We start from the raw sequence: 19,880 nt of genomic DNA on the forward strand, positions 1-19,880 counted from the left end.
ATGTAGAATATTCTTTTCCTGTAATCTTTCTGCTTCTACCTAAAGGCCACCCCATTTTTGGTAGATCGTTTTAAAGTCCGAGAAACTTGGAGGAATCTAAAGCATATTAGATTTCTCAGAACTCAATTGTATCTGAAACTCAGGAGTTCCTTTTAGTAACTTTTTCAATATCATTTGGTTCTAGCTGTGCTCCTTTCATCATTTCATCTTAATCCATAATCCTCAAATATTTACTGACTATGAAGGATCCCTGCTATATACCAGGGAAACACTCCTGGAGATAGAAGGTGCTACATGCCTTGGGTCAGAAGCAAAACAGGAAATCTATGATGATTCTTAAGGTCCCAATTAAATCTGGGCTATCGCCAGCAAGAACAGCCTCATTCCCTCTCTGTTCCTTTCCACTTTTGTTTGGGAAAGGGTGAAGAAGACACAGTAGAGTACCACCACCTCTGATAACCAGGCTGCTGTTAGTTCTGTTCGAGGAGTCAATCTTCTTCCAAATAACCATACCTCACTCGATTTTCTTATATGATGTGCTAGTCTCGGAAAATATAAGAATGAAAGAAGGATGAGGAAGGAATAGAAGCAACTAGATGTGGATACTTGGTTCAGTTGGGAAAGTGGGGTTATATGCAGAATACACAGAGAAGAAAGGAGAAGAATATAATGTAAACATATGGAAAAGGCCTGAACCAGTTCAAATTAATTTATATAGAAAGGGATATGGAGTCAAATGGGCCTATTTGCCTCCCAATTCTCCTGTTTTCTATTTTTGTGGCCTTGGGCAGCCCACTATACTTGACTAAACCTCACATTGTTTACCTGTGAAATAAGGATAATACCTTCCTTGCATGGTTCTTTTGTGGTCTAGAGATAAATAGACCAGGTTTTCAGAATGGTGCCTAGTAAATCCTCTGATAATCTTTTTTTTCCTGATCCTTTTAGTTTGCTAAGGACTAACTGCTAAAGTGTAGTACCATAAGTTTATTGTCTTCTATTATAAAACTCATTTACTATTTATAATGCATACCTGGATGACCTTTTCTCTCTGTTATCTATTAATAGATACTAATTATTATAAGGACCTTAGCTCTGATCATATATGAAGACATTTTTGGATGATAATGTTCTTTGTGTGTGTGTGTTATCTTTATTCAAGAATCTCAAGACGCCAATTTCCAAAATTTGATGCAGAACTAAATATCTCTGATAATCCAACATTACCCATCTCAATTCAAGATAAGACATTTATTTTTGTCAGGCTCCCAGAAGAGGATGCCAGTTCTCAGTCATCTAAAACTAATCATTACTCTTGTAAGTATAAAGTTCTATGAGATATAGGGTTAAGTATAAGTATTTAAGTTTTGTAACATAGTTATTAAATGACTAGTTATAATTTTCTTTGATGGTAAAGAGAAATATTGCTAGCAAAAAAAATGAGACATTGAAAATAAATGAACTAACTTAGTAATCATCAAAAGCAGAACACTCTAGAATTTTGTAAAGAAGTAAGCTCTTGACACATAAATGCTCAGTAAATTTTGTTGAGTGAATAAATGGATGTAGATGATTTTGTTTAAAATAAAGCAAAGCCCCAATAATTCAGGTTCATTTAGGAGAAAGCAAGTCTTAATTAATGAAGTTTTTCCTTCCTTGCTATTTGAAAAGCAAATACATTTATTTTGAATACAAATACTCAATGCTAATACAAGCAAATAGTTTTATTTTGTTTCTGAAACAAAAATTGTGACTGTCAAACTGTTGCTAAGTTTAATTCCTAATAGTTCTGTTTTATAAAATGGGTAAAAGCATGGCTTCTAATTATGGATGTTAGGATGACAATAGGACAGGGTTGAGAAAAAGTGTGGGACAGGAAGTCTTCTCCTTTATGTATATGACCTGTGTCATGTCGCTTAACCATTTATAAAATGGGAACCACAGTGGAACTCCCTGTGGAGCTATTATGAGGGTTGAGGGCATTCATCAGTATGAGACACTCTATAAATGTCAGTTTGTTGTGACTAATAGATGTTATTAAATTAGCTATTGCAAGTGAATTTATTTAAATAGATTGAACCTATCTATTGATCTTTATTTTCATTATAAACTCACCTAGCAAACCTTTTAAAAATGGTGTAATGGTTTTCTCAAAATTGAATTAGTAAAGGTTGAAATGATTATTATTGAGGACTTTTTGTAGTTGCCACTGTTCTCAAAGGTATATCCTTCCCACTTAACCACTTTCACTGTGTATGTGAAAGTAATGACATACAACTTTATCTGTTAGCCTTTTCCCCTTAGTGTGTGTCCCCAGTCTCACTTCCCTTGGGTTAGTGATCATTCACATGTTACAACAATGTATTTAAATAAATGGCGATCACACATAGTGTTCTATAATGTGCTTTTTTTGTTTGTTTATTGTAGAAACTATTTTTTTCTTTCTATTCTTCATTCAACAAATACTTATTGAACTCCTATTATATACTAGATACAATAGATAAAGCAGAGGAAAAGATTAAAAAAAAATTGTCCCTGAGGTTATTGTGCTTTCATTCTAGTGTGGGAAACAGATAATTAAAAAGTGAACAAATATATTTTCAAACATCAGAGTACAAAGAATCAAGTAGACCTAACTAAATACTTACTAGTGACTGATTAAATCTGTTGCAAGATTGCTTTAGATTGTGGGGGGCCAATGGTTTGAGAAACAATTTATACTCTTTAAAAAAAAAAGTCAATGATACAGGAATGTTTGAAGTAAGAATTAATGTTCCCTGGTAATTTTCCTTTCTCTTCCTCCCCCAGGACAATCCCATTAAGGTCACACACATAGTGAAAGCTTGGTGTTTATCCTTTTAACCTTATGATATCCATATACAAACATATTTATTTCAGTTTTACATAAATTGGTTTATAAGTTGCATATTGTTTTGTGACTTAGAAATGTATGTTAAATAATTAATAGCTAATGTTTATTCTCACAGGTTAGTTAATAATAGGTCCTATTTACAGGTGAGGGAAATGAGAGTTAAATAGATCTCTTTCTTTGCCACTTCACTTAATTCTACCTAAAATATTGTTGGTTTTATTTCTGGTACCCATTCTTTGCATTAATGAGAATGTACTTTTAAAAAAAGTTGTCCATTTTAGACTGGTAGCAGAGCTTACCTGATACTGCTTTTCTAAATTAAAAACTTCTGCTGGAAAATTAGTCTCTTCTTCAAGGAAATTGAGTAAATATTCCTTAGAGAAGCATATAGTACTTTTTCACTAATAATTAAGTTATTAAGTAAATTATGCCCATTATTACAAAGTACTAAGACCTAAGACAGGATTCATATTTGGGCTAGAATTTCAGAGATGCTAAAATGTGAGAAAAATGTATATCTTAGAATCAATAAAATACATTGTACATATTGATCTGCAAGATGTGGAGAAAGTGAAAAAAGGTATGGAACAGTGCCATCCTATACATGTTAAAAAGAACAGTATGCTGGGAGACCTTTGGAAATTCCTGCTCCGGAAGCCAGGGGTTGGTTGAGGGTGAGCTGAGTCTTGGCTGTTTTCTAGTGGTAATCCTCCCTTCATCTGAAAAATGAAGGGCTCAGCAGGCAGCTAAGTTTGTCTTCCCAGAGCAGGGCATCACAACGCATGGGCTTTTTCATTCCCTTGTGATTCATCTGCTACTAGGGAAACATACATGGGAAAATGCTTGTACTTCCATGAGCCTTAGTTTTCACATTCATAATATGGATGTCATCAGAAGTCAGACTACCCAATGGCTGTAGGGCATGAGCACCATTGGAATGGATGCCCCCACTATGCCAGCGTTAACCTTTTAGTTGCTAGATCATGGGGAGGTCTGTGGAGAAGGAAAGAGATGGTTGGGGTGGGGAGTAGAGCATTGTGTTGTTAGGGGAGTGGCTGTTTTCCAGCTAATATGGAAGTATTGCTATGTTTTATACAAGTGTGTGCCAGTTGAATATCAGCTCTAAATATAACAGCACCTACCACATGTGGGTGTCCTGCATATTAAGTGATATAACATATAAAGCCTGTATATTGTCAAGTTCTAACTGATTACTAACATGATCACAAGGACTTAAAACAGGAAGTTTTACGTTAGTCATGCTGTTACACACTTTGTACTCTTGTTTATTTCTTAAATTCAGTGTTCATAAACCATCAGCAAATACACAGTGAGTCTGTTACAAATGGGGAACTATCCTGGCCAGGGGTTGACCTCTCTGTTGAGGGTGGGTTGTCTTGGAACCCTTCTTTCCATTCTCTTTCCTGTTACCCTGGCTGATGTGGGAAATGAGGTTGACATTCCCATGGTGAACTTGTATTCCATTTGGTGAGATATTTTCCCAGGGCCCTTAGCAAGAATTCCAAATTAGTTTCTTCATAGAAATTGTGTTATAATTTGGTGATTTTCTGTGTTAACTTTTTTCTCTTGAATTATTAGGTTTATATTCTGCAGTTAAAACTTTACTGCAAGAAAATGACTTACAAAATGCAAAAACATCACAATTTATTGCATTTAGAAGGTAAAGCGTTTATAATATTTTAATGTTTTTAATCTACCTTTTAAATCTCATAACTTATTAATATAGATCCTATTTGGATGGGAGATTCCAATATTTCATCACTGTTAATTCTCTTTCTTATTTTGGGGTATGTCTTTGTTAGACATGGCAGAGGGCGCTTTCTAAACAGAGCTCTTTCTACCAAGTATTATATTTAGAAGCTCATAGGGACTCTGAATGGAACAAAAGCTTATGCTAAGATAAAAACTACAGGCTGGGCTTGGTGGCTCACACCTGTAATCCCAGCACTTTGGGAGGCTGAGGCGGGCAGATCACTTGAGGTCAGGAGTTTGAGACCAGCCTGGCCAACATGGTGAAATCCCCCTGCCTACTAAAAATACAAAAATTAGCCAGGCATCATGGTGCACACCTGTAATCCCAGCCACTTGGGAGGCTGAGGCAGGAGAATCACTTGAACCCAGGAGGTGGAGGTTGCAGTGAGCCGAGATCACGCAGTTGCACTCCAGCCTGGTCGACAGAGCGAGATGCCATCTCAAAAAAAATAAAAAATAAAAAATAAAAACTAGAAAAATACTATTTCCTGGAGAAAGTCTTGGAAACGTTTTGTAGAATCTAGTATGTCATAATTGCTGATAACAAAAGTAAACCTGCAGCAGATCCCATTAAGGTGACCCCTGCATTTTCGTGTGTTTCAGGCAAGACTGTGATCTAATTAACGACTGCTGCTGCAAACACTACACAGGCCACCTCACCAAGTGAGTGTCTTTGAGAACTGAAGCTTTTAAGGACAGTCCTTCTTCGATTTGCTGTTTTTTTCTTTGCTTTGATGTTTGTCACCTATTTACATGTAGTCCCAAAATAGTTTTTTTTCCCATTTGTGAAATATAATGATCTCTTCAATTAAATACAATATAGGAATACATCCTTGGGAATTGACATTTTAATAATGAGTGGAATAAGAAGAAAAATTAGGAATGAAATTTTTTTGGTTTCAACCTTGGCAGCCTTCAGCTTCTCTAACATGAGCATGGGGAGCTTAGGGAAATTTTAAAAATTATGTGTGTAGTGTTTCTGAGAATCTTAGCAACAGGGTGCCTGCAGAGAGCAACTTAGTGAATGTTTGTCTATCAGAGAAATATGAGTGTAGACAAGCCACTGCGGTCATACATAGGAAAAATTAATTAATTTCCCTTGAATTGACCAATACCTGCTTTGCACTAAGTATAGACATCCTAGATATGTATAAGGTATAGGTGGAGTGCCTGTCTGCTGAGGGAAGTTACACAAAAATCTGTCAGGTAGCCCAACAAGAGGCCAGAAAGCATGGGCTTGAGGCCATATACCCTGGGTCCCAGTAACTGTGATGATGGGCCAGGTCGTTTCCCTCTCTCACGTCTATAAAAGCGGGTGTGGACACAGAATTTCCCTTACCGAGTTGTAGTAAGAATGAGATGAAATAATGTACCTAAGCAGTTAGCACAGTAGCTGGCCTATCACCACCACTTCTTCAGTTTGCTGCTGTTGTACTGATATAGTGTCATAATTATTATAATAGAAATGTGTATAAGTGCTGTAAGACCTCAAATAAGGTAATGATAAGAGAGATTGGAGAGCAGAGGATTAATTTTAAAGAAAAAAAAATCAAGATTTGTGTTAACCTTTAGAATATAAGGGGAAAGAGAGACATCAGCATTTAAGCCAAAATTTCTAACTTGAAAAAATTTGACTGGGAAATGTCATTGAGTTTGAGGCGTTGCAGGGAGTATGTATAAATAATCAGATGGCAGCTATGGGAGCCTGATTTCTTGTTGCCCATTGGAGAATGAAAGTGTTGTAAATAAAATATGGAAATTATTCTGAGAATTGAAACGAGTCTGAGTAGGAGTTAATGTTTGAACAAATGAAATGGAGATGTTCCAAACTTTGATTATATATTATCATTTTCTGTCCCAGAGACCATCAGAATAGACTTGTATTTGGAATTGGCGATAAAATTTGTTGTACCAGGAATGCATACCTCTCAGACTTACTACCTGAAAATATCTCTGGAAGTCAGCAACATAATGATCTAGATGCCAGTGGTGAAGACTTTTCTGGTACTCTTCATGATTTTGCTAAAAATAAGCATGACTTTGAAAGTAATGTTCGACTGTGCAATGGAGAAATATTTTTCATAACAAATGTAAGTGAAAACAGAAGATAATACCTTTTAACTAATTAGAGATATGTTTGGTTATTTTATTGTCCTAGGATTGATTCAGAATCTAATGATATCAGTTGACATTCTTGTTTCATGATTTTTTGTTAAGGATTTTTGGCATCCATGTTTATGAAGGATATGGGTAGTTATCTGGTAGTGTCCTGTTTGGCTTTAATATCAGAATAATACTGGCCTCATAAAATGAGTTGGGAAGTGCTTCTTCTTATATTTTCTAGAAGATTTTATGAAGAAACATTTTTAATAAAATTGAAGTACTTGACTAACAAAAAACAAGGCATAAATGAGACATATATTTTAAAAAGCATCATTTCCTTTGTTGCTGCTTAAATGTAGGAACTATAGAAGTGGTTGCCTTGTATTTGTTCTCAAAGTGTAGATACCCTCATTGAAAGCTGTGAGGAAAAGTAAACTTTGCAAAGAATCTACTCAGACTTATGTAGTCAGTACAAGAAATGAAATGTGTAGACTTCAAAATAGGAAATAACAGACTGTTCTTCACAGAGTCAAATTGAAGATAAGTTTCAAAGACTGAAAACTTTTATTTGTGTTTATTAAAATATTTAGGTATAGATATATTCAGTTTGTGCTGAAATGCAAATTTTAAGCCTTTTGAAATTATTAATGGTAATTGTAATTCTTATATTTCATGTTCGACCCAAAGATAGAATATCTTGGAACATATTTGAATGGAGAACGTATTTGAAGGTATGCAAAATAGTTCTTTGTTTTGGTGACAGGATGTAACTGATGTAACTTTTGGAAAGAGAAGATCTTTGACCATTAATAATATGGCTGGCCTGGAAGTAACTGTGGATTTTAAGAAACTAATGAAATATTGTCGCATAAAACATGCATGGGCAAGAACTATTCACACTTTTCAGGTAAGACGAGACTTTTATAAAACCCTTTATATAATTTACCAACCTTAGAGCACCTTGCATTGTTTTCATAATTTTTTGTTGCACTTATTAGCAAACAAAAATTAGGAAACAAAATACACAAAAGTACAGAACATAATATAGAAGACGCCACCCTTTTGCTCTTTTTTGCTCCAGAGCTCTCTTTATTTTTAGAAACAGGCACTATAGGTAAAGTCTCCTCCTTCATGTCTTCCCCTCCCTGTCTGACTCCCCAGTATGGCTTGGCATGGCACTGTACTCATCTTATCTTTGGTTAAATTCTGATATTTTGTTCATCATGGATCCTTTTGTGCCTTAATTTTGATTTATAAAACTGTTACATTAAAATATCTTGATTTATCTTGATTGCCAAGTTTCTTGGCAACCCCTTACATTTTGTACTGGAGGTGAGTTTCTCACTTGCCTTGCCCTAGTCCTGGGCCTGCCTCCCGCCTTCCTCTGAAGTGACTTCTGCCCTGAATTTGGTATATATCACTCCTATTCATGTAGAAGCAATATATATGATTGTTTTCCGTGTTACTGAGGTTTATGTAAATGGTATCATCATGTTTCTATACTTTTGCAACTAGCTTTTATTTTTTATTTTTGGCCTTATCGACTTTGTGGGGTATAATTTGCATACAGTTTCGTTATAAAGTTGTATGAGTTTTGACAAATGTATCCTCTCCCTCCATCTTTGTGAGGCAACCTTTCTTTTTTTTTTCCCTCCCTAACTTATGTGGGAATATTGTTAGGTTTACAGAAGAGTTGGAATGATACTACAGAGAGTTTTCATATACCCTTCACCCAGCTTTCCCTGGTATTTAACATTTTATAACTATGGCATATTCGTCAAAACTAAGACATTACTATTGCTGTAAGACTGCTAACTAAACTATGCATATTCGAATTGCACCAGTTTTTCCATTAATGTTCTTTTTCTGTTCTAGGACAGCATATTGAGTTTAGTGCAACTTGCCTTTATGCTTTATTTTAATACCCTTAATTCTCATCTGTTGTTAGTGACTCTGTTATTTATCTCTTTGTTTTGAGCTTCCTTCTCTGCTGTTGATATGTTGCTTTAATGGAGAGGTTGCATCAATCCTCATTTTTTTTTTTTTTTTTTTTTTTTTGAGACAGTCTCGCTGTGTCACCCAGGCTGGAGTGCAGTGGTGCGATCTTGGCTCACTGTAAGTTCTGCCTCCCAGGTTCAAGTGATTCTCCAGCCTCAGCTTCCTGAGTAGCTGGGATTACAGGCACATGCCACCATGCCTGGCTAATTTCTGTATTCTTAGTAGAGACAGGGTTTCACCATGTTGGTCAGGCTGGTCTCGAACTCCTGAGCTTGTGATTCACCTGTCTCGGCCTCCCAAAGTGCAGGGATTACAGGCATGAGCCACTGCGCCTGGCCCAACCCTCATTTTTATGCAGAAAAATTTAGGTCAGCCCAAATTTTGTACTAGTAAACAAACATTAATTAGCATAGAGTTTTTTTTTTTTAAGTGGGTGGGGCTTTATTTATTAACTTACCCCATCTCGGTTCTAAAAAGAATTTGAAATGGCTTATTAAAAATGCCCACAATTCAGCTGATTTTTTTTTTTTTTTTTTAAAGGTAAAAAAGGGTGGGGTGTGGTGGGTCACGCTTCTAATCCCAGCACTTTGGGAGGCCAAGGTGAGTGGATCACCTATGGTCAGGAGTTCAAGACCAACCCTGGCCAACATGGCAAAACCCCATCTCTACTAAAAAATTCAAAAAAAGTAACTGGGCATGGTGGTGGGCACCTCTAAACCCAGCTACTCGAGAGGTGAGGCATGAGAATCACTTGAACCTGGGAAGCAGAGGTTGCAGCAAGCTGAGATTGTGCCACTGAACTCCAGCCTGGGCAATAGAGGGAGACTCCATTTAAAAAAAATATATATATATATATATACACACGTGTATATATATACACGTGTATATATACACACATATATACATGTATGTACATATATATACGTATATATATATATATACGTATATATATATGAAGAAAGGATGTCAAGTGAAAAATAAAGGTAAGGATGATAAAATGGTCCTTGCCAGGGGTGGTTGGAATGCAGCCATGCCTGCTTCCCTGTTTGCTAATGTCGATTGCAGATTTGGCTTTAAGTTCCCCTAAGACCAAAGTTCCTCAGGTAAAGAGAGAGTAAAAGTGTAATATTCCTGGCTCTTGGTCCTGAAGAAATTTCTTCCATGAACTCTGATGCCATCCTTCACCTTTAGGAAATTTTCTTGTTCTGTTTCCTCTGTTCTGTCTCTCTAGAATTCCTAATATGTGCATATTAGACTTCCAGAGCTGGTTACCTAAATTTCTTATCAAACTGTCCTATTTTCCTTCTCATCACTTTGCTCTATTTTCTGAGAGATTTCCTTAAATTTATAATCCAGCTTTTTTTGTAAGAACGAATGAAGAGTAAAGGTGTCTTTATTATTACTGGGTTGAGGTCGGAGTAGATATCTTTCTGGTTCTCATTTCGTGGTTGAAGTAGCATCTCTTAGCTCTAAGAACATTCATGATTGTTATCTTATATCAACCCACTGTTTCTTCCAAGTTCAATTCAGTTCAACAAATACTTACTGAGTCAGACTCTGTTCTTGGTGTTTGGTATAGGTCAGTCTATAAAACAGACAAAGATTCTTGCCATTGTGAAGCTTAAATTTGGTGGGGAAGGGGATAGAGACAGACACAATCATAAAAATAAAATAAAAACAAGAACAACAACTCTGTGTTATGTTAGAAAGTGGCAAATCCTGTGGAAAAGAGGTAGGAGTGGGTGCAATTGCGATTTTAAATAGAATGTCGGTGTAAGCCTCATTGAGAAGATAACATTTTATCCAAAGACTTGAAGAAGGAAAAGAAGTTAGCCATGTGAGTATCTGGGACAGGAGCATTCTAGGTTGAGGAATAGCCAAGGGTAGGGTTCTAAGGTGAGAGTCTGTGTGGTATAGTTGAGGAGCAGGAATAGCAAGGTGGCCACTGTGGGAGACTGACAGGAAATGAGACAGGAAAAATAATATGAGGTAAAGAGCGCAGGAGGATGATGGGGCCAGGTCACCTCCTAGGGCATTTGAAGGCCTGCACTATCCAGTATGTTAGCCACTAGCCACGTGTAAGGTATTGAGCACTGGAAATGTGGCTAGAGTGACTGAAAAACTGAATTTTAATTTAAAAAATGGATTCTAGGCTGGGCACAGTGGCTCACACCTGTAATCCCAGTACTTTGGGAGGCTGAGGTGGGTGGGTTACTTGAGCCCAGGAGTTCAAGACCAGCCTGGGCAACATAGTGAAACCCCATCTCTGCAAAAAATACAAAACATTAGCCAGACATGGTGGTATGCACCCATGGTCCCAGCTACTCGGGGGTCTGAGGTGGGAGGATCTCCAGAGCCTGGGAGCTGGAGGCTGCAGTGAGCTGAGATTGTGCCACTGCACTCCAGCCTGGGTGACAGAGTGAGACCCGGCCTCAAAAACAAAAACAAATAAACAAAACAAAAGTTACTAGATGCAGTCATTAGAAAACTTCTGTATGTTGGAAACTATGTTTGGAATAACTTGGGTATGTGAATCTTCTTTTTCACCTACAAATTATGAACTCTAGAAATAGATTAAGTATTTCTGATGAAAATTTAGTATCCAAATTGAACTTTTCTGGGTATATAAAATATAGAATTTCAAAGATGTAGTCTTTTATTAATAATTTAATATTGATTATATGTTAAAATGATGATATTTTGGATATGTTAGCTTAAGTAAAATACAGGTATATTATTAACATTAATTCTATCCATTTCTTTTTTAATGAGACTACTAGAAAATTTTAAGCTACATATATGACTTGTTTTATATTTGTATTGGACAGTGCTGTTCTAGACTATTTTAAGGACTTTGGCCTTTACCTGAGTGAAATGGGGAGCTGTTGAAGGTTTTGTGGCTCTTCATACAAGTGGTTAAGTTGTAGAACCAATTTATGGAATAGACATATACATAATTAAAAGTAAATATAGGAAACTTACCTCCTTAAGAAGTTTGACAGTTCTGATTTTCAAGGGAGATTTAAAGCAATAGGGAAATTATTTATAGCAGGTTATCAAGGTGAAGTTAGGTGTCTATGTCTTACTTTCTGAGGTAGACTTAACTACCATCTTGGGGTGCAGAATTCCAGGGACAGCAGACCTTTGGCTCCTGTAGCATGACATTTTAATTTTTAATCATCATTCACTCAGTGAGGCACTGGAGAAAGAACAGTGAGTAGGATAAAGGTGAAGCTCTGCCTTCATGGAGCTTAGGGTCAGTACAGCCTGTGATAGAGGAAGTACAGGGTGCTGGAGAGTAATAGATGGAGCGGCTACTCCAGACATGGGCCAAATTGAGGCCATGGACTGAGGAATGCTGACAGGACCTGGAAGTCCCTTGTGCTGGGTGGAGCATGGTTCATGGAAAAGAAAGGGAAAAAAGTAGGGAGAGGAGTAGGGCCAAGCTGGCTCTTGAAGGGCTTTACAAACACATTAAGGGGTTAGGACTTTATTTGGAGTCCCTGCGAGCCGTTAGAGGTTTTAAGCAGCATCTAATATGATTGGATTTGCATTTTACAAATATCACTGTGGCTGCCATGAGGATGATGGATTGGGCAAGAGAAGGTACAGGGAGACTGATAATGAGAGCATTAAGTATTAATAATAGTATATCTACTATTATTACTATATTTTTCTCAGTGTTGCTTGATAATTAAGAACTAGGTTAGCTGAGTTTAGGTAGACATTTTCATATTTGAGAATGTACAATATAAAGTCCAAGGTAAAGAGTGGTGCCATATATCTGTGGAAATGTATGTAATCAAATACCATTTATGTCAATTTCTGAGACCCAGCAACATCGGAAAGATGTATTTATCAAACTTTTACAATCTGAGGAGCTGCTTCAAACTCTCTGTCTATGGAGATAGAAGAGCTTGCTGAGCAAGAGTTTATTTGCACTGGATGTGTATTTTTTACTTGCCCCATCTTGTCAGTTGTCTACCCACAATTTTTCCTTTGGCAGGAGCAATGTCAGAGCAATGGGGGAGATAATGGTACAAACCACTTCTTTGTCTGTGTTGGCACTGGCTCAGAATATAGGACTAAGAATAGCCCTCAAACTTGAAATTGTTTTCTTACAGTTACACGGTGACATTGAGTATTTTTCTTGCCTATCCAATTTTTTGTTAAAAGACAAAGGTTCATTGTTTTCTTTTTTGTTTATCTTGATAAAAGAAATAAATTGCCCAACAATGGAAAAATACAGACAAGTAGGAGAAAAAAAAATCATCCATAGGCCCTCCATTTGGAGACATTAATAAAAAATTTGGTAGAATTTCTCTCCTTTTTTGTGATTTGTTTTGTTTCATTGTACATAGCTATGTTCTTTTTTTATATACTTGTTTTGGATCAGAGTAATTACATTGCTATACAGTTGTGACCATTCTGTATGTGTGTGTGTATCTATCTATCTATCTGTCTATATATATATATATAGATGTATATATGGTTTTTAAAATGTTGCTTTAAAGTATCTTTGATGTTCACAAAATAGTATGTCAACTGTGTATATATTATATATATAAGTATATAATATATATTCACCTATTAGTTGCTACTTAAAATTTCTATATTTTATCATTACATGTAATATTTTATATACATATATTTATATATAATATATCTATATATTTACCTATTACTGGCTACTTAAAGTTTTCATATTTTGCCATTATATGTAATAATGGGTTAACACATTTACACATGAAGCCTGTACCATCATTTCAGTCTTTTATTAGGAAAGGTTTAATACTGCATGCAGTCTTTAAAATTTGCTGCTGGGTTTCTACAAGCCAGTTGTGGACCTGTGAAACCTGAACTTAGCAGCATGTTTAGCAGTGTGTTTAGAGTTCTTGGAGGATGAATAAAAATGGAACCCATAAAATGGACACATAATAATAGTCTGGCCAGGTAGAAGTGCTTGAGAGCACTTTGAACACTTGTCTCCTTTCCTTGTCTGTAAACCATCTGAACCTATTTTATAGCATTTAGTCTTCACACCATATTTTTCCTCCCAGGGGTCCGAGGAGCAAACAATTGTCTATGTGGTGGGGAAGGCGGGCCGCCAGCACTGGCAGCATGTCTACACCGCCGTGACCAGGGGCCGCTGCCGAGTGTATGTGATTGCAGAGGAGTCTCAGCTCCGGAATGCCATTATGAAAAACAGTTTTCCTAGAAAAACTCGTTTGAAACATTTCTTGCAAAGTAAGCTCTTCTCTAGCGGTGCACCTCCAGCAGATTTTCAGTCCCCACAGAAGAGCTCTGGAGACAGTGGAGGACCCAGCACACCATCAGCATCTCCACTCCCTGTAGTCACAGACCACACCATGATAAATGATGTCACCTGGAGCGAGGCCTGTTTGCCTGATGAGAGGACACTCACCTTTGCTGAAAGATGGCAATTATCTTCGCCTGATGGAGTAGATACAGATGATGATTTACCAAAATCGCGAGCCTCCAAAAGAACCTGTGGTGTGAATGATGATGAAAGTCCAAGCAAAATTCTTATGGTAGGAGTGATGTTTGCATGTTCCCAAGTTTTATTTAAATATCGCTAACTTCGGTGTGCTTATAAATGACTGTGTGCTTTTATTAGTGTTGCATTGTGCTGTTGGACTTAAAAACAATTGTTTTTCTCATTTTTGTCAAATTTCCCTTACCTCACTGTCTGATCTCCCCTTCATTTCCTCACTCCTTTTCTCCTTCCCAGCCTCTAACTGAAGACAACTCCCCAAAGCTCAGTTCTTTTTTCCTTTGAGAACTGACTCATTCTCACAGTTTCAGCCATCTCCTTGGCACCAGTGATTTGGCTAACAAAGTTTTGACTATAGTAACATTTCAGGCACCAGGAATTAGAGATAATTAAGTGACAGTTCTCACTCTCACACTGATTGTCATGGTGGAGACAGTCGGCTATCAGTAATGTGGTGATTTGCTGAGTGCTCTGGCACTGAAGAGGAGTTAATGAACCAGCTGCCTAATCTGCATCTTTGTTCCCAGAAATTGATTTTCTGGAACCACAGCCCAGAATCTTACTCTCTCTTCCAATTTCTCTGTTTCAATCACCATCTTCCTAGTTACATGGCTTAAAATCTTAGAATCACCGTGGACTCGCCTTCCTTTCACTCTCTACCATCTTCTTGGATGATTGGTGACCTGGCTGCCCTCTCCTTTCTTGTTCCCATTCTCATAATGTAGCATTCCCCCTTTTCCATGGTTTTGCTTTCCAAGGTTTCAGTTACCCATGGTCAACCGTGGTCCAAAAATATTAAATGGAAAATTCCAGAAATAAACAATTCATCAATTTTAAATTGCATGCCATTCTAGGCAGTGTGATGAAATCTCACACCATCTCATTCCATGAATCCTCCCTTTGTCCAGTGTGTCCACACTGTGGACACTCCCCGCCCGTTAGTCACTTGCCACCATCTTAGTTATCGGAGTAAGTCTCAGTATTGCAGTGCTTGTGTCAAGTGATCCTTATTTTACTGAATTGCTTTATTTTTTATGTTATTGTTGCTAATTTTTTACTGTTCCTATTTATACATTAACCTTTTTTATAGGTATGTATGTACAGGAAAAACCAATATATTTGGGTCTGGTAGTATTCAAGGGTTCAGGTGTCCATTAAGATTCACTTCTTTGTTCAAAAGCTTCAGTGTCTCCCAGGTGCCTACAACATAAATTCTAGACTATTTAGCTTGGCATTTGAGACCTTTCTTGGTTTGATTGCAGTTTTCTCAACATCATTTCATTTCCCATTATGCTTTTTCTGCTTTTGTCAAGCTAGTGTCTTCAACTCACTAAAATGAATTAAACTTTTTCATCCTCCTTTTGACTCTTGCTGTGTCCCTCATCTTGAATGCCTTTTTCTGTCTCCTCTCATTCAGCATTTGAAAAAAACATTTAGCAAAAAATTGAAAAAATAAAAATAAAAACCTGCCAGTCACTGATCTAAATGTTAAGGGAGGAAAGCACACCAGTGCCGGCTTCGTGGACATTACATTCCAGCATAGGCAATAAATACAAGAGAAAATCAAATTTCAGATTAAGAGTCTATGAAGATGAAAAACAAGGCAAGGACATAGGGAATGGCAGGGGGTGTGGTGCGCAGGAGGTGCTATTTTGACCAGGTCATGCCTCCTTAAAAAGGTGACATGTGAGCTGAGCACTGAATGTTACCAAGGAGCCAGCATGGGGGCCTCTGCAGATGTAGATAATGCAAAGCCTGGAAAGGGAATGATTTTATTCAAAGAGGAAGGCAGGTTGGCCTAGTGCAGTGGCTCATGCCTGTAATCCCAGCACTTTGGGAGGCCGAGGCAGGTGGATCACCTGAAATCAGGAGTTTGAGACCAGCCTGGCCAACATGGTGAAACCTCTTCTCTACTAAAAATACAAAAAATTAGCCAGGCATGGTGGCAGGCACCTGTAATCCCAGCTACTTGAGAGGCTGAGGGAGGAGATTCGCTTGAACCCGGGAGGTAGAGGTTGCAGTGAGCCGAGATTGCACCACTGCACTCCAGCCTGGGCAACAAGAGCAAAACTCTATCTCAAAAAGAAAACAAAACAAAACAAAAAACAAAGAGGAAGGTGGGCTAAGGTGGCTAGTGAGCGAGGAAGAGGGTGCAGGTGCTGGTGTTGGAGAGATGGGCAGGGCCACGGGAATGAGTTGGGATTTTATTCTGCTTGCAGTGGGAATTCGTTGGAGGGCTGGAAGCAGTGGTGTGATATCATCTGATGCCTGCTTAAACTTAGTCCCAGCATGGTGGCTCATACCTGTAATCCCAGCACTTTGGGAGGTGGAGGTGAGAGAATCGCCTGAGCCCAGGAGTTTGAGACAAGCCTGGGTAATATGGTGAACTCCCATCTCTGCTAAAAATACAAAAATTAACTGGGCATGGTGGCATACACCTATAGTCCCAGCTACTCAGGAGGCTGAGGCAGGAGGATCACTTGAGACTGAGAGGTCGAGGCTGCAGTGAGCTGTGATTGCATCATGGTACTCCAGCCTGGGTGACAGAGCAAGAGCCTGTCTCAAAAACAAAACCACAATCCCTGCTGGGTGTGGTGGCTCACACTTGCAATTCCAACACCTTCAGGAGCCAGGTGGGAGGATCACTTGAGCCCAGGAGTTTGAGACCAACCTGGGCAACATAGTGAGATTCCATCTTTACAAAAATAGTAAAAAATTAGCTGAACATGGTACTGCATATCTGTAGTCCCAGCTACCCAGGCAGCTAAGGTAGGAGGATTGCTTCATCTCAGGAGTTCCAGGCTGTGGTGAGCTGTGATTGATTGTGACATCCCATTCCAGCCTGGGTGACAGACCAAGACCCTGTCTCAAAAAAAAAAAGCAAGGCTAGGCACGGTGGCTCACACCTGTAATCCTAGCTCTTTGGGAGGCCAAGGTGGGCGGATCACTTGAGCCCAGAAGTTCAAGACCAGCCTGGGCAACGTGGCGAAACCCCATCTCTACCAAAAATGCAAACAAAAATTAGCTGGGGGTGGTGCTGGGTGCCTGTTGTCTTAGCTGCTTAGGAGACTGAGGTGGGCGGATCACCTGACCCCAGGAGGTTGAGGCTGCAGTGAGCTGTGATGGTGCCACTGCATTCCAGCCTGGGCGACAGAATGAGACCCTATCTCAAAAATAAATAAATACATACATACATACATACATACATACATACATACATACAAAATAAACAATCCCTCTGGCTTCCGTGAAGAGGGAACTGTGGAAAGTGAAGGGGAAGTGAGGAGAACAGTAGGAGGTCATCGTGGGGAGAGCCTAATGAAAGAGCGGGGCTGGTAATCTGTGGTTGGAGTGTGGATGCATTTTGGAGATGGAGTCTGTATGACTTTCTGATTAGATGTGATAAGGTAAAAGAGAAAGTAATCCAGGATGATCCCTGGATTTCTGGCTGAAGCAATTTGGGGAATAGAAGTGCCATTTTCTGAGATGGGAGTGATGTGAGGAGAACTCATTTGGGGAAATAAAGCGTTCTCTTGTGGCGTGCTGTTGTTTAAGGTGCTAATTGGAAATGTACCTGGACTTGTTGAGTAAGTCAGTGGTTGGTAGAGGAGTTTAGAGCCTCAGCAGGGAGTAGGGTAGGAAAGGTCCACTTGGGAATCATTGGCATGTAGTGATATGGAAAGGACTAGGTGAGTTAATTTCAGGAGAGACTGCAGATAGAGGAGGGGGCTGATGACAGAATTCTGGGGTATTCCCAGCTTTTAGAGATCTGGCAGAGGAGGAGGAACTAAAAAGGAGTGTGAGTGAGATAGAAGAAAAACCAGGGCTGTGGGGAGGGAACAAAAGACTGGACTGAGGGGGCTGGTGAGAGAATGGGAGCCGAAAGGGTGGAGGAAGCAGTGGAGGCAGGTTTTGAAGAGGGCTGCTGAAAAAAGAAGCAAAGATGGTTGTATCTGAATAGAGGACTTGTGGTCAAGGAAAACTTTATTGGTTTGTTTACTTTGGATGGATACATTAAGGCATCTTAGTGTGTTGCTAGAATGGTCCAATGGAGAACCAGAAATTCATGATTCAGGGAGAGAGGATAATTGCAGAATTGGAGTCCTGACGTGGGTAAGATGGGAAAAATCAAGAGAATAATAGAGGGGTTGCCCTGAGACAGGATTAGGGACAGAGAACCCTTTTTCCATGACAACCAGAAGGAATGGGTGTAGTACGTTGGGTATATATAGCAAAGGGAAGATAAAGTAGTTCCAAGCTGATCACCTCACGCCATCCTCTCTCTCTTATTATAATCCAGCTCAGTTTCTGTGTTGTTCCCGAAGGCTTCTTTTTCTCTGAACTCCTGTAGGAGGGCACACACCCCTTCTGTACTGCACTTGCAGTAACCTTGTTTGACTCTGTAAATAAAGCTTCTTGAGGACAGTGTATCATTTTTGATCTGCTAGAACATTTGGTACAATTGCTGTTCACATGGTAATACCTCAGAAATACTTAGTGATCAAAATATGAGTCATGAATATATGGCGATGAAACTTTTTTTTTAAAAATCAGACATTCAGAATATCGTTCTTTCAGGTTGTACTGAAAGTCATACTTTTATTCTTGTAGTGCCCCTTTTAGTTTGACAATTCCTTTTGGAATTGCTTTCGAGGCAGTAAAAGATCCTTTTGAATGTTTGTAAGGGAAGCAAACTTCTATTGAGACCTATTCTGAGTTTAGGAAATAACCCAAAGGCATTTGCTTTCTGGTTTTATGAGTTAGAGGATCCAATTTGGGTAATGGATTTTGTGTTAAAAAAAAAAAAAAGGTGGGATTATAAGTAATTTCCTAATGTGGTTCTGATTGAAGCGTTAAGAATTGCTTTAAGTGCTGGCATCAGACTTGTTCAGTTGAGTCTTTAAGCTTCCAAGGCTGTAATAAAGGTAAGAAGGGGCCACAGGGAGAACCCAGGGGAGAAAGTGCTGGTGTAACCTGCGAGAACCAGGCTGAGTTGTAAACGGGGAATACTTATATCCTCTGTCCCCATATTGATATGGCACAGGGAAAAGGTTCTCTAAGAGTCGGTCTGACACAGGGCACAGTGTGTGGAGTCCTGGCACATTAGGAGACTACCGGTGTAGAACAGCATGGCTACAGCGCAGGGCACAGTGAGAGGATGGGCCGCAGACGCAGGAACTGGCAGGGAGGTTGGACACAGGGTCTTCTGAAGAGGTCGTACATTCTTCTGATTGCAATTGAGAACAGTAGAAGCATTTTAAGTGCTCTGTGAATTGAAATTTATGAAGGTGACATTGACTGAGGTTTAGTGGATGATGATGGTTAGAGAGAGAGTAGGGAATGAGTTCTCAGCCAAAAGATTATTTCAGTAACCTGCATAAAATGAGGAGGTTCTAACATTAGGTAGTAGCAATGGGGATGGAGAAGACATGCTAAGGATAGAGCTGATGGGACTTAATAATCAATTGGATTCAGGTGGGGTTGGGCCTGAGGATAACTCCAAGACTGCTGGCTAAGGCATACAGGTGGATCCAGCACCATTAACCAGATTGGGAAAAGAGGCTGAGGGTCAGGTTTTGTGGGAAAAGTGATTAAAATGGACATAGTTGAGGGTGGAGG

The 19,880-nt window shown here is 38.8% G+C and overlaps 1 protein-coding gene across 3 annotated transcripts in view; it reads left to right on the top strand.

The window, feature by feature from the left end:
- Window positions 1–19,880, top strand: part of HELB (DNA helicase B) — a 51,065-nt gene that overhangs the window by 14,623 nt on the left and 16,562 nt on the right. For all 3 annotated transcript variants that reach the window (XM_054443971.2, XM_054443972.2, XM_054443975.2), the window contains 6 exons: window positions 1,163–1,317; window positions 4,472–4,553; window positions 5,249–5,308; window positions 6,507–6,735; window positions 7,512–7,655; window positions 13,807–14,298. In XM_054443971.2, coding sequence (XP_054299946.1) covers window positions 1,163–1,317; window positions 4,472–4,553; window positions 5,249–5,308; window positions 6,507–6,735; window positions 7,512–7,655; window positions 13,807–14,298 — 1,162 coding nt within the window. The remainder of the gene's footprint in view (window positions 1–1,162; window positions 1,318–4,471; window positions 4,554–5,248; window positions 5,309–6,506; window positions 6,736–7,511; window positions 7,656–13,806; window positions 14,299–19,880) is intronic.

This window comes from Pongo pygmaeus, chromosome 10, assembly GCF_028885625.2.
Source record: "Pongo pygmaeus isolate AG05252 chromosome 10, NHGRI_mPonPyg2-v2.0_pri, whole genome shotgun sequence".
Classification (NCBI taxonomy): domain Eukaryota; kingdom Metazoa; phylum Chordata; class Mammalia; order Primates; family Hominidae; genus Pongo; species Pongo pygmaeus.